Consider the following 14614-nt stretch of genomic DNA (forward strand, 5'->3'; position numbering starts at 1 on the left):
CAGCTGCTTGAAATTGAGTATTGACAATGCTGTTTGGACATTGAAACACATTTGCTCCATTTGGGAAGATCTGTTATTTATTTTATTCTATTTTACACATTAAAGGGGCCTAAAAACTTGTTTGAAAAATGGAAGTATATGTATATCATCACCATTATATTGTCTTAATGAATGAATGAATGAAATATATTATATGAGTACTAGCTGGGCCGTGCGCAGAGCATCTGCGCCTCTGGCCAGCCCACCCATACACCGCTGCCTTCTTCTCCCACTGGCCCACATGGTGCCTTTTTCTTCCCCACCCCCCCGCCGCCGCTTGCTGGCCGACCAGGCGCTGGCTTCTCCCCCGACCCCCGCTTTCTGACAGGCTGGCGCCGGCTTCTTCTCCCTCACTTTCTGGCTGGCTGGCCGATGTTTTCCTCACCAGCCACAGCCGCCATTTTCCTCCTTCCCACCCATCCCACGGCTATCCTACAGCTCTCTGAACTCTCGTAAGAGCTGCCACACATGGGATTAGCCATGGGTATGCCATAGATTCTACATTTGAGTACTCTACATTTATGTAAAACATTCCTATCCCACACTGCCAGCAGAATGTTGACTAGGGCAGCTTACAATAAAAATACAGCGGCTTAAATACTCCCTGTCCCTATCTCCCGCCAACTGAATCTGCACCCAGAGTGCGGCCAAGAGCAAGACTTGCCATGATAATCAGAGGGCCCTGGCAGACTCCGATGAGCAAATGTGCTTCCGCAAATATGCTAGTCCCAAGTCACATCTTCCACTCAGATGTAAGCCTGATTCATGCAATCCACCTCACATTTCTATGAGAGAAGAATGATATAAACCAGACGTCTGTGAAAGTGGTGCATGATACATATGAATAATGCATGATGCAAGAGTTAATGCACGAAAATACAATTACATGTTTGCTTGCTTAGTTATTTATTTGATATTGTTCAAATTTTTCTCCTAGCAGCTCAGGGCAGTGAACAAGCTCTCCCCTCTCATTTTATCCTCACAGCCCTGCACAGCAAATTAGACTGAGAAAGTCAGTGGGGCTATTAACAGAACGGTGCCCATATGTGGTCAGGCAGGCAGGAGGGAAAGCAGGGTTGATCCTACCTTCCCCCAGAGACGACTGCTCTGAGCCCCTGTGGCATGAAAGCTACCAATGCTGCCGAGAGCAGGGTGGATTAACAGAGGCCGGGGACCCACTGTCCTGGCCTTAGAGAATCCCACAGTGCACAGAGAATCCCCAGAAACTGTCAGAGGGAGCAGCTCACACTGGCTAAGAGCTGGGCTTAGCGCCACAACACCGCCGGGATCTGTGTGGCTCCTGGTGGTTCTCACGGGTAGCCAAGCTCAGGCTTGGCTTCTTAAGCCTGGGCTTGGCTGCTTGTGAGAATAGCCTCAGTGACTAGCCTGGAGTAACCCAGGAAATGGAATGGCTTCGTGGTCCAGTGGGTCATATTCTGCCACTAGACTGGTATAAATATAGACTGATATCTAGACTGATATAAAACTGACACTGTAGATATAGAAAAGTCATACCTCCCCAACCTGCCTGTTTCCTATACACTTTATTCATTTTATTTTATTTATATAAAATATTTCTATACCGCCCAAAACTTACATCTCTGGGCAGTTTACATATATGAATGTATTTTGGGGAAAGAAGCTGCCTGGATATAGAAATCAACAACCTGGATGGCTTTATGAGTGGTTTGGATCATTTCATGGAGGAGGGGTCTATCAATGGCTACTAGTTGGAGGGCTATAGGCCACCTCCAGCCTCAAAGGCAGGATGCCTCTGAGTCCCAGTTGCAGGGGAGTAACAGCAGGAGAGAGGGCATGTCCTCAACTCCTGCCTGTAGAATTCCAGCGGTATCTGGTGGGCCACTGTGTGAAACAGGATGCTGGACTAGATGGGCATTCTTGGGCCTGATCCAGCAGGGCTCTTCTTATGTCTTCTTAAGTCAACAGAATGACAAGCAGAATGGTAAATGCTAATCCTTCAATTCCCTTCTAAGCTTTTACTCCAGCAATGGGAAACACATCTGCAGTCACAGGGCATGTTCTGAATATTGTCCCTATGTGTCATTTGGAGGAATATCTGTAATATTGTAACATGATGGGGGGAGAGAGGGGGGGGAAGGAGATAACAAACACTGGCTGTTATATTCCCTCTGCATTCAAGGCCTCCCGACACAGAGATTTCTCAGGAGGACCTGCCTGCTAACTCCATAACCATGTCATTATTAGAACTTGGTATCTCCAGGGGCAGCAACATCTCTGGCCACAGTACTTGGTAGTTAACGTGAAGGCTGTCCAACTGCAATAATCTACACTGCCTAGAGATGTACATATCAGGCGGTATTAAAATATGACAGGCAAATAAATATAAATACACTCTGTGGCAGAGCTAATGTGGAAGCTGTCCACGACTGAGGATGAGAATGCACATGGAGATCTGGGTTGTGAAAAACTGAATATCAATAATTCTAGTGGCTCACACTAGAATGATGCAGAGGCGTTGCATGCAAAGGGCCTTCACAGCATTTAATAATCCAGAGTTCTTTTGTGTGTGGGAGGGGCAATATTTGACAATCGGTTGTTCCCTGGAAGCACTCTTTGATGCCCCTAAATAGGTCCCTGATGACTGTGTGGCACCCAGGGACATACTGAGGGGTGTTAATGAGTGCTTCTTGGGGAAGCAGGACTCTGGATTACTACTGGATTACTCCGGATTACTCTGGATTACGCCACAGAGGCACCTTGCACACAGTGAGGTTGTTCTCATGACCAGCCATACCCAGCAGGACAGGGCTAGCCTAGGTACGACTGGTTGTAAGAAGCATCAGGATTGCATCCCGATCCCGGGCGCTCCATGCCCAGGTAGCCCTGGTTTTGTAACTGGGCTAAATGTGAGGTAGGAGGATGCATGTGTGGGTGCTCAGTCTTCTGACAGCCATTAAAACCATAGAGGCTGGGGGAAGGAGCAACTCGGCAGCAGGAATTTCCACACTGCACTGTGCTGTTTGCATGGTGCATTGTGGGATTCCTGGTGGCCGGGCTTCCTTCTCCCCGCCTCCTGCGCACTGCAGTGCCCGTGTGTGAGCAGCAGAGCCCAGGGGAGCCACTGATCATGTGGGGGGAGACCAGTAGGCTCCTGCCTTCCCCACAACCCTCCCCATTTCGGTCATGAGAACAACCTCAGTGCCCCCACACCTTTAGTGGGGACGTCAGCCACAATGTACAAATACAGGAATAGCTGCGGACATCAGAGAGGCGGCTTTTGTGCACTTTGCACAGAACTCTCATTGGGGGTTCGGCATTTCATCAAGGTTCACAATGAAAGAGAACTCCAACACCGTGTAAAGCTGAGCGCCTCGGAGAATCCCAGAAGCTAGGTTTGCAATGGCTGTTCTTGGTGCAGAAAGAGATTGATGGAGATGACGAGAATGTATTTAAGAAAGAAAGAAAGAAAACCCTGAAAGAAGTGAGATTTGGGGAAGGAGTATTTGCCAAGATAGATTGATGGTTCCCCTTCTCTCTGCCTAGAGAGGCTGGGAGTCCAGAGGCAGCTGAGCTCATTGGCCAAATGAAAGGGCTGCTTTTGTCCACTGACTGGCAGCTGGTAAATATGATGAAGTCCCTGTGGCTCTGGAGGGGGGAAATCACCCGGCAATCTGGCCTGCTCTCTCAGCCACTATACAATGGATGACATGGTGGTAAAAACAGAGAGGCAGTAAGCAAAACTGTCCCCATGGCATCAATTTGGGAAGCAAGAGCAATTCCACCAACCAGAGTTGGCCATGTTTTGCCCTGATTTACAACATTCGTTAGGCTGAGTTATTGCTCCATTCAACATTTCCTCATAGATGGGAATTGCTGTGGCTGCAGCATCATATTACCACTGGTTCTCATGGAAGAAAGGGGGCAGAGGGGATGCCACAAATGTAGGGAATGCACCACAGTGCTGGAAACAGGATGCTCTCTCCTTCACATAGAAGAGACGCTGACAAGAGGCGCTGAGTGCAGTGTTGCCAAAATTTGGCCAACAGCACTGGTAAGTTGGACACTCATATTTGAGCATCATTATTTTGACGTGCAGCTTATTAGATACAGTATATCTTCCTTTTCTGTTAGAGCGCGCGCGCGCACACACACACACACACACACACTCACACACACACACAGCAGCATGCTAAAGTTAAACCAATTACAATAAAATTACAAAAATGCAACAGCAACAATAACGTTGCAAATGAGAATAAATCAGCAGGTTAAAAAATAGACGGGGGAGATTACAAGCCTTTCCAGTCAGAAGCAGTTTTGGATTTATTTGGGCTGCTTCTTCCAATCTCAGGAGCCACTGATTCACAGTACATTACGAGGCTCTTCTCACGATCAGTGAGAAGAGTCTGGATGGTGTTTGCGGCTTAGCCCGCTCTCCCCACAGACGAGCAGTCAGTCTGCTCTGGGCATCCGAACCGGCTACCCACACGACTGCCGGCTTCGTTCCGGAGCAGGCAGGGGTTGGGGGGATCAGGGGCCACGCGGTCCCTGGACACTCCAGCATGCCCTGCGCGAGCGCGCAGGGTATGCTGGAGAGACCCCTGAGCCAGGAGGCTGCTTTTGAGCCTCCCAGTCGGGGGTCGACTCATGAGCTGCTGTAGCACGGAGCCGCGCTGCGGCAACACACGAGTAACAAAACCGGGTTTGCAGAGTGCTTGCTCTGCAAACCTGGTTTAAGGGCAGGGGCAGGGATACTTTAGCAGGTTACCTGCTGAAGAACCACCAGGCTCGTAGCCAAGCCTGGTGGTTCTCACGATGGGAGAAAATCGGGCTAGTCTCCACTAGCCCAATTTCCTCCCATCGTGTGGATAGCCTCTATATCAAGTTGTTGCATACTGAATCAAACCACTGATCCACCTAGCCCAGGATTGCCTCCTCGGATTGGCAGAAATTCTCCAACATTATCAGGTGGGGGGGGGTCTTTCCTAGCCCAGCTACTGAGCTCATTTTAACTCTAAGTTGATTCTTGGGACTTTCTGAATGCAAAGCGCATGCTTTACTATGACCCCTTCCTTGGCATCTCCTTAGGTCTCAGGCAGAGGTCTATCCTAGTCCTGCTAACTGAGACCCCATAACTGGAAATGCCAGGAGTTGGATACGAAGCCTGCTGTGCTCCAAACATCTGCTTCTCTACTGCGCTATGTCCCCCAAATTCACATGAAACCCGATACTCACAAATCTTCTTTAATCCCTGGCACTGCAAAAGACACTTCCAATACAATAGAACTCTTGGGCTAACCCCACTAACCCGGTTTGGTTGCTCGCGTGCTGCCACAGTGCAGCTCCACGCCACAGCAATACACAAGGAAACCCCTGCTGAGAGGCTGCAAGCAGCCTCCCGGTCTCCGGGTCTCTCCAGGATGGCTCGCGCACTTGCACGGGCCCCCGATCCCTGCAGCCCCCACCGGCTAAGCCCGGTCTCCCCGCAAGCCCAATAGAAGCTCTTCTCACTGTGGAATCACTGTGTATTGCCTGTCTGTATGCCACCTGCTTGCCTACTCCAGATAGTTGCCAGCATTAAGATCTGAGTTCCTGACACATTGTTCATGAGAAAATGAGGGCAGAAGAACTAAGCCCTCAACTGGCCCTCAACTGTCAGTCATTCAGTGTTGGTATCCATGTTAGGAGATCTTAGTTTATCTCCATGAAACTGAACCAAAAATAATAATGATCTGGTGACCACCATCCTAGAGTACCTGACTGCAAGGATTACAAAGATTAATCACTGTACATGTCTTTCAGATGTCAAAAAACATTTCCACCATTATGGATGGAAGTTGCATTAAGCCTCAGTGAAAACAAGGAGGCTATTCATACGATGAAGAAAAACTGGGCTAAGGGAGCCCATCCCAGCTTTCCTCCATCATTTTCGCCATCGCAGGCAAGAGACTGGTGGTTCAACAGCAGCTAGCTCTCCAAAGTAGCCCTCCCCTTAAATGAGCACTCCGGCACGAGCACTCTCCTAACCCCATTTTCTTGATGGTGAGTTGCCATGGCGCGACTCCACACCACGGTGACTCACAAGGAGACCCCTGACCGGAGGGCTCCAACAAGCCTCCCGGCATCAGGGGTCTCCTCATAATGCCCCGCACACTTAATGAAAGGCGGTATATAAATCCAACAATAAATAAAATAAATAAATTCTGGAACTTCCAGGGGGCAGGTGACCCCTGCTTCCTGCCGCCCCAACCGGCTCCGTGATGGAGCCAGTAATCATGTGGGCAGCCAATCCAGCCACTCAGGGATAGCTCGGTGATCATCTGCGGGGAGGGGTGAGTTAACTCACTCCCCCCACAGACCTGCCTGAAGCTCTTCTCACTGATTGTGAGAAGAGCTTCAATGTGTGGAATATTTGCCAAAATTCATTATTGTCCTCCCTGTAACTCCAGTGTAGTGAGCTGCACGTCTTTAAGTTGCCAAAGTAAAAATTTGAGGTTTGCCTGCAGGAATAACCACACTGACAGCATACATCATCTATGTCCAGAGATGAGTGACAGCCATCAGTATCTACTTACAACTCAAGTCTCAAATGCCTGGCTAGTTTACTTTTCTGAAGATGAAGGAGGTGGATCAAACATCTCCAGGAGTTTCTCCAAATCTCTCTTTTTGCTCTTCAGAGCTGCCCCAGGGGAGGAAATGACATACTTACAGAAGGGGCTTGCAAAGAAGCAAAAAGAGTCTCTCAGTACAAGACACAGCTGGGTCCTCCATGTTCACTGAGCTGAAGAATCAGTGGTGCATTTTCTGCTTTGGAAACTCAGAGGGATGGCAGCTGGCTCAGCTGTATTTCAGAAAATTATTTCTAGGGAAAGGAAAACTCTTTAGGAGCTTGTTTCACCTCGGCTTTGTGGATAATTGGTTCAGTTTCAATTTGTTCCTCTGTGGCATGGAAGGAGGTGGCCAGTCCCATATCAGACTGGTTGAAGGCCCACAGAGGTGCTGGGCAAAGTAGGAGGGGAAATAGATCAGGAACCGTGTGGACACAATCAACAGCAATAGACAGCAGGTAGCAAGCACAATTAGTGGGCTGTAGGTAACAAGTAGCAGTAGATTAGCGGGCAATTGGCTGCAGAGACCTTCAGGACTAAGGAAAACTCACAAAAATCACAGGTGTGTGTGTAGTCATCAGTCTTGCTCTTGTACTTAAGTATTCACCCAGTCTCTGGCTCTTCCTGAACATCACAAATGTTCTTTCCCGACTATGCACGGTAGCACTATCGAGAGCACATTGCAGGAGTCTAGCCTGGAGATTACCAGCTGATGCACCACCCGTCTGAGATCTGGCCAGCAATAGCTCCCTCAAACTATTCAGTACTCTCCCTTGTTCCATGCACCCTCCGCAAAGATCCCATAAGAAGCACCTACCTACCTGTGTAAAGCTTGGCGTGCTTAACGCTTGACAGAAACTGTGATGATGATGATAACGGCCAGAAGAACTGCTAGGCCGACAGAGATGAGACAGCACTTCACCTTCCTGGCACGTCGCTGGGAAAAAAAAGTAAGAAGAAAAGGAGGTTAAATACATCACGTTCGGATGTAGAGGACCAGCTGCACATCTTATGTCATGGTGTTCAACGTCGAACCTGTTCAGCTCGACTGCCCGGGGTCGAATGGAACCACCCCTTGTTCAGTCTGACCCTGGACCAAACACCCTCTGTTTTTTGGGGGTTTTTTGCCAACTTAAAAAAAAATTAAAAACATATTTTTTACTTACGCCTTCTGGGGGAGTTGTTGGAGATGGCAGCAGCGGGGATTTCCATTAGGGACTTCCCCCTCCATTGTGGTGGCCATTTTAGAGGCCACTGCACCTGCGCAATTGGCCTCTGTGTGACCCGGAGAGCTGGCCAGCTGGTATGGGCATCAAGGGGAGACCATTGCGGGGAAAGGGAACTTCCATGGACACCCCCCCCCACAACTGCCACCTCCAACAACTCCCCTGAAGGGGGTAAGTAAAAAATATTTGTTTAATAAAAAACAGAAAATGTTAGTGAATCTCCCAGGACTGGACTGTACCAGGGGGGTTCAAGGGAGTGCCAGATCAAACTGGCCTGGTCCGGTTCGGGTCTGGACTCAAACTGAACCAGACTAGCCGGTTCCGTGCACACCCCTAGTATAAACAAGGCAACGGGATCATGCTCACAATCATATGGGGGTGGCCTGGAGAGAAGACACTCACTGCTCTCATGCCCCCCCACAGATGACCAAGGCCTCCTTCGAGCTCTGCAGATCATGCACATGCCCACACGAATGCTGCAGCAGCATTCTCCAATGCTGAAACTGGGAGCTGGGGCCTCCACATATTTCATGATGCTCTGTAGGAGCAGTGGAGAGGTGGCCCTCAGTAATGCAGCAGCACTCCTCTCCCTGGCCCCACAAGCCACAGCACTCTATGATTAAAATGGCTACCAGCTGTGCAGGAATACTTTAAAGCTGCACGGCAGCACAGATGTTTCCACAAAAGAAGGTAGGACAAGATCAGTCTTCCTTCTACCTAACCTTTAACCTGGGTAGCCGATCTGGGCTACCCAGGTTCAGAGGTACTGGGTCGGGAGGCCTCCAAGCGATCCAGATGACCACCACAGATCCCTGTGTTAACCTCATCCTTCCCATGGATCAGAGATCATGAGAACAGCCTCAAGGGCTGTGTGATTCCTCCTAACAGCCACAGCAGTTTGCCAGCTAAAGTTACACTCTGCTTCAATTTCTGCTGGCTAACTGACAAAGGAAGGAAAAGAAAGAAAGAAAACATATAATGGTGAGAGGATTCCATTTGTTTCCTGTTTTCCTGTCTTCCATTTGAATTGAACTGAATATTATACTTGAGTGTGATAAGATCTCTCGGTCATGTAGTACCTCATCATTTCTGATAAAGGAGACAAGAAAGGAATGGTACTGAAAGGGAACGGGGCAAGGCGACCTTTTAAAAGATGTATAAATTATAATGCCTTTCCCAAACCTGGCGACCTTTAAAGCAAAGCTTCCTTAAAATGTAACAACAAATCTGCGATTAAATACCAGTGCTTCAGCAGAATAGCTAGTAAAGGCCAATCACAGTATTAACTTCCTTTTTGTTTAAGGGAGAACATTTATTTAAATTGCGAGTAAGCAGACAGTTGCCATAACATGCCGTTCGGCCAGATCCAGCCATGGGAGTCCTGCAGAGTTCTGGATGGAGACTGTTGCATGCAAATTAACAGCAGATTGCCATAATCATAGCATATTTGATAACAAATATTCACATGGATGATCCCAGCTAACTGGGGATGACATCATTTCTTGGAAAGAGCCACACAACCAGAACCAGAGCAAAAAGGGTCCTAGCTTTTGCTTCTCAAGAGTTATCCTTTCTGGGGTGTCTTGGTATGTGGAGCAGGGCCCACTCCAGCAGATTTCAGTCAGTATGTGTGTGGGGGGTGGGGAGGCAGGCTCTTTCATATTGGTTGGATCTTAAGTCTTCGGGACTTTAAAGTTCAACAGTTGGGCCCCTGCTAACTGACCAAAGAGACACCTTTTTAAAGTAGTGATGCTCTTATATTTAGCAGGGGGAGAACAACTGGCCCTATCTAGCCCCAGCACAACATCCCTTCAGTGTCCATTGCTGGTGTCTGCCTTATGTTTCTAGTTAGATTGTGAACCCTTTGGGGATAGGGGGCCATCTTCTACATGTATTCCCTTATTTTTCTATGTAACTCGCTTTGAGAACTTTGATTGAAGAGCAGTATATAAATATTTTTAGTAGTAGTAGTGAATGGAAAAGGTAAAGTGTGCCGTAGAGTTGATGTCGACTCCTGGCGCTCACAGAGCCCTGTGGGTGTCTTTGGTAGAATACAGGAGGGGTTTACCATTGCCTCCTCCCACACAGTGTGAGATGATGCCTTTCAACATCTTCCTATATCACTGCTGTCCGATATAGAAACATACCAGTGGGGATTTGAACTGGCAACTTCTGGCTTGCTAATCAAGTCATTTCCCCAGTGAGCCACTAGGTGGCATTTAGTAAATGGTCGACAGTGCAATTGGCACAACTGGTCCGAGGAAACCTTGAGGTCATTCACATAACTGGGTAAGCGGAAAGCTTGTTTAACTCACCTTCCCCACAGACTGCCACTTGACCTTGCTGGGAGCATGGACCATGCTCCCAGATGATCCATGCTGTGTGGGTGCAGTGCGGACCTCCAGTGGCTGGGACAGTGTGTCTCAGCCTCCGGAGATCCCACAATGCACCACACAACCTGCACAATGCATTGGGGAATTTCCTTAGGAGACGGGCACTCTAGGCACCCGTCTCTGTGTGTGGCTGGGCTGGAAACAGCCCAAGGTTGCACACAAGCAGGAAGCCAGGGTTAAGGGAGCGATTACTCTCTTAACCTTGGCTAAAAGCTGGGCTAAGAAGTGGGGCTAGGTGGTGCTGCCCCTCCAGGATCGGGCCCAATCCAGTGGTGCTCACACACAACCTAACCCAGGTCGGGTTTCCCTAGCCTGGGTTAGGTTGTTCATGAGAACAGCCTCATTCTCTTCTAGGAATGTAGTTCCTTTCATGTATCCCAGTATATTGCTACAACAAAAACAAGATGCATAAACAATTAAAGCCTGTTCCAGAAATTATGATCTATGAGGGTACAGATATCTCTATACTCATGCATGTGATTGTGTGAATGATTGTACCTGTGTTCATTTAAAAAGTGAACCTGGATACAAGCCCTTCAAATGCATGGTGCAGATATGAAGTATACTTTTGTAGTGGATTTAACCCAGCCTTTGTCTTAGAGCAAGCTCACATGAGGGGAAGAAAAATGTTGCATCACCCTCTCTCTTGCTTCCACCCACAAAGACTCATCCCCCAAACTTTCCTGGTAGATAATATGTTGCCACCACACCCACTTATCAGGAGCTTATTCCCCCCTGGCTTGGGTGAATTTCCAAGGAAACTCTTCTTCTCTTTACTATTGGGAAAGTACACAAAAACCTCCACGTGCAGGCTTGGCGTGGTGAGAAAACTTTGTAGAGTTGATGAACAATCAAATGAAGGCATGTTTGAACCAGAGTAAAGTCCTTCCCAGCAACCCCTTTCTTGAGTTAAAAATCCACTCAAAGAGGCTGGTTAAAATTGCAAAGAACAAAAAATAAATAAACTCTATTCAAAATACTACAGACCGTATCCATCGTAGGCTTTCCCAGCTTTTAGTTACAGGTAAAAGGAACACTCAGTAGCTGCAAGAATACTTCAAAAAGCACCTTCGGATGATATTGGGATGGCACACTTTAAAAATTGTGGTTACCCAGTTGAAAAAATATATAGATGTAACAAAATACAAAAAGCACCTTTAAGAGTTTACAAATACTTTTGCAACGCCCTGTTAGAAAAGCACAGGCTCAGCGTTTCTTAGTTTAGTTGCATTACAGATAAAACACCATAGAACAGTTGTAAGGATATGCAAGGCACACAAAAGCAAAAATATGTTTCTGACACAAACTGACTAGCAAAGGGTTCCCTAGACTACATTTTCAGAAGCCAGTAGCCCTGGCTTCCTTCCCCCTTGAACTTACCCCAGACTCCAGGAAATAATTCAAACTTCCTGAAATCCTGTCTCTCAAGGAACTGCAGATGTCCTTCCATGAGAGAATTCTCCAGGCTAGCTGTTGACCATGAGGCTGCAAAATTCCACTAGAACATAAGAACAGCCCTGCTGGATCAGACCCAAGGCCCATCTAGTCCAGCATCCTGTTTCACACAATGGCCCACCAGATAAAACTGGAAGCCTACAGGCAGTTGTTGAGAGCATTCCACAAGTTGATTATGCATTGTGTGAAAAAGTACTTCCATTTGCTGGTCCTAGATTTCCTGGCCATCAATTTCATGGGATGACCCCTGGTTCTAGTGTGATGTGAGAGGGAGAAGAATTTCTCTCTATCTTCTTTCTCCACACCATGCATGATTTTACAGACATCTATCATGTCTCCCCGCAGTGTTTTTTTTCCCTAGACTAAATGAGCCCCAGGTGTTGTAGCCTTGCCTCATAAGAAAGGTGCTCTAGACTCCTGATCATCTGGGTTGCCCTCTTCTGCACCTTTTCCAGTTCTACAATGTCCTTTTTTTAGATGTGATGGCCAGAATTGTATGCAGTACTCCAGGTGTGGCCGCACTAGGGGTGTGCATGGAACTGTCTGGCCCAGTTTGGTTCAAGGCCGGATTGGCCTCAAACGGAACCGGGCCAGTTCGGTCCAGCCCCCAACACCCCCCCAGTCCGGTCCGGTGGGGGTCCGCAATTTTTTTAAAAAATAAAAATTAATGTTAAATACCTGTAGCCCCTTCAGGGGGCTTGCTGTAAGCCGTGGGGGGGGGGATTCACGAGGGTCCCCCCTCCCCCTGCTGGCCTCCTTCATCACCGCGGTGGCCACGTAAATGTAGTATTTTTGGCCTTTTCATGTGCAAATGCCCTCTGTGAGGCCTGTCATGGCCTATGGCCTCGCAAGACATTTGAGCATGCGCAGCAGTGGCCACCTTTACGGAGGCTTGAAAGGGCCAAAAATACTACATTTACCCAGCCGCAGCATTGATGAGGGAGGCCGGGGGGAGGAGGAACTCTTACAGACCCAAATTCTTTCCCCAGTTTACCCAATTGCTCTGCCATCTATTTTGTGACCCCATTTCCCCACCTGCATTGTTCCTTCCACCTGGAATCACACTGTATTCATGTTGTTACATAGGCATGGTGTTTCAGGTAAAGATTGGTGACTACTAGCTGGTGATCGTTAAGAGATGCCCCATTGCTGCTACCACCAATAAGTGTCCCCCCTCCCCCACCGCCCGGCATGGCCTCACTGCATCCCAATTTCCAGAATGCCCTTCCCAATTCACCATTCACCAATGGGTTGGAAAATCTGGGTTGGCATTCTACCCCATCCCAAAATATAGGAAGAGCACTGGTGTTCAGATCAAAGGTCCAGCAATCCAGTTTCCAGTAGTGGTCACCAGGATTGTGATTTTGGCTATAAGAACCAAGAATACACAACTGTTCTGGTGAGTATCTGGTTAAAGAGTGTGATTTTCTAGCTTCTGCAGGCCTCGGGGTGATCTCAGGATACAGCAGTTAAGTTTTGAGTCTGTGAACTAGTTGAAGAGGAAACTTTTCCTCCTTCATCTCAACACGATACTTCAGTTATCCACTTATTTGAAGGGGAAAAAATGAGGACAGACAGACCCAAAGTGATTACCAAATAAGCGGATTAAAGCTAAAGAGAAGTTCTAATGACATAAAGAAGCTAGCATTAAATGATGATCTCAAAAAATTAATATGGTAAGTACGAGGGATATGACAACCCGAAAGAATGTGTGTGATATATACATAACATTTTTCACGTGGAACTCAGATTTATATGTAAGTAGCTGTCATGGCTGCTTCATGGAAGAGAAATGAAGTTGTCACCACTGCTTAGCCTCTGAGTAGGACACCAATCCTGTCTCTGCGACCATTCTGATAAATCTCTTCAGGAAGGGCCAAGTGATCGAGTTGAGGAATGAGAGTTGGCGGGGGAGGGCTCAATGGAACCATGGTCTTGCCCCCCCAAACCCAAAGTTCTGATGTTGGAAAGATATAACCTCACCCACCCACCCCGCCTTTCTGCTGTTCAACAGTTTCTTTTTCATTGGCCTATGTGCACTTCCCTCCTGGAAAATGTGTCATTCAATTTATCCCCCATAAGCAGAGCGTGGGGTATCATGCAAAATGGCAGCTTCTGCCTCATTCTCTGTAAGGAGGGACATCATGAATAATGGGACTGCACAAGAAATTCCTATTATTCAGGAATGCAGGAAGTATTCAGATATCATTTGGGATATCCCCTCAACTCTAGGGAGGAGGCAAGGCCAACTGATGACTGACTCCTCCTAAGGAGGAATCTACCATGCCCCAACTAGACTGGCAAAGACAGAGAGACCATAACAGGGGAGGAAATGGGCAAAGGATCTGTCACAAACATGTTGTCATTACTGCTACTACTACTACGGCTACTACTACTACCACTACTACTATTACTATGAATATTTATATGCCACTCTTCAACCAAAGTTCTCAAAGTGGTTTACATGGAAAAATAAATAATAAAGATGGCTCTTTGCCCCCAGGGGCTCACAATCTTAAAAGAAACATAAGGTGGATATCAACAACAGCCACTGGAAGGACACTGTGCGGGAGCGAGGCAGGGAAAATTGTTCTCCCCCTGTTAAATATAAGAGAATCACCACTTTATAAGTGGCACTCAGCTGGGGTATTTTAGCACTCTTTGCTCAGCAGTTTTCTTTCCTTCATAGCACAAACTATGAAGGAAAGGAAACAACAACTTATTTTCAGAGTTTTGTTTTCAGAGTTCTTTAGTGTTTCTTTTAGAGTTTTTTTTTGAGTAATGGGTATATGGGGGGGCGGTATATTGGGATATATTCAGCTATTCTTTGTTAGGTCCTGTAGAGGTTGTTGTAGATTCTCTCAATCTCGTTGTTCTGTACAGGACAATGACAATAAAGATTTATCGTATC

General features: G+C 47.4%; 1 protein-coding gene across 6 annotated transcripts in view; it reads right to left on the reverse strand.

The window, feature by feature from the left end:
* The window catches only part of TSNARE1 (t-SNARE domain containing 1), a 610667-nt gene that overhangs the window by 64263 nt on the left and 531790 nt on the right, over positions 1-14614 (reverse strand). For 5 of the 6 annotated variants that reach the window (XM_053249800.1, XM_053249796.1, XM_053249801.1 and 2 more), the window contains exon 11: positions 7451-7566. In XM_053249800.1, the coding sequence (XP_053105775.1) occupies positions 7471-7566 (96 nt within the window). In that variant the 3' untranslated portion in view covers positions 7451-7470. Of the gene's footprint in view, positions 1-7446; positions 7567-14614 lie in introns of all 6 variants that reach the window. The other variant, XM_053249799.1, reaches the window with a different exon arrangement.

Source organism: Hemicordylus capensis, chromosome 4 (assembly GCF_027244095.1).
Source record: "Hemicordylus capensis ecotype Gifberg chromosome 4, rHemCap1.1.pri, whole genome shotgun sequence".
In the NCBI taxonomy this organism is placed as follows: domain Eukaryota; kingdom Metazoa; phylum Chordata; class Lepidosauria; order Squamata; family Cordylidae; genus Hemicordylus; species Hemicordylus capensis.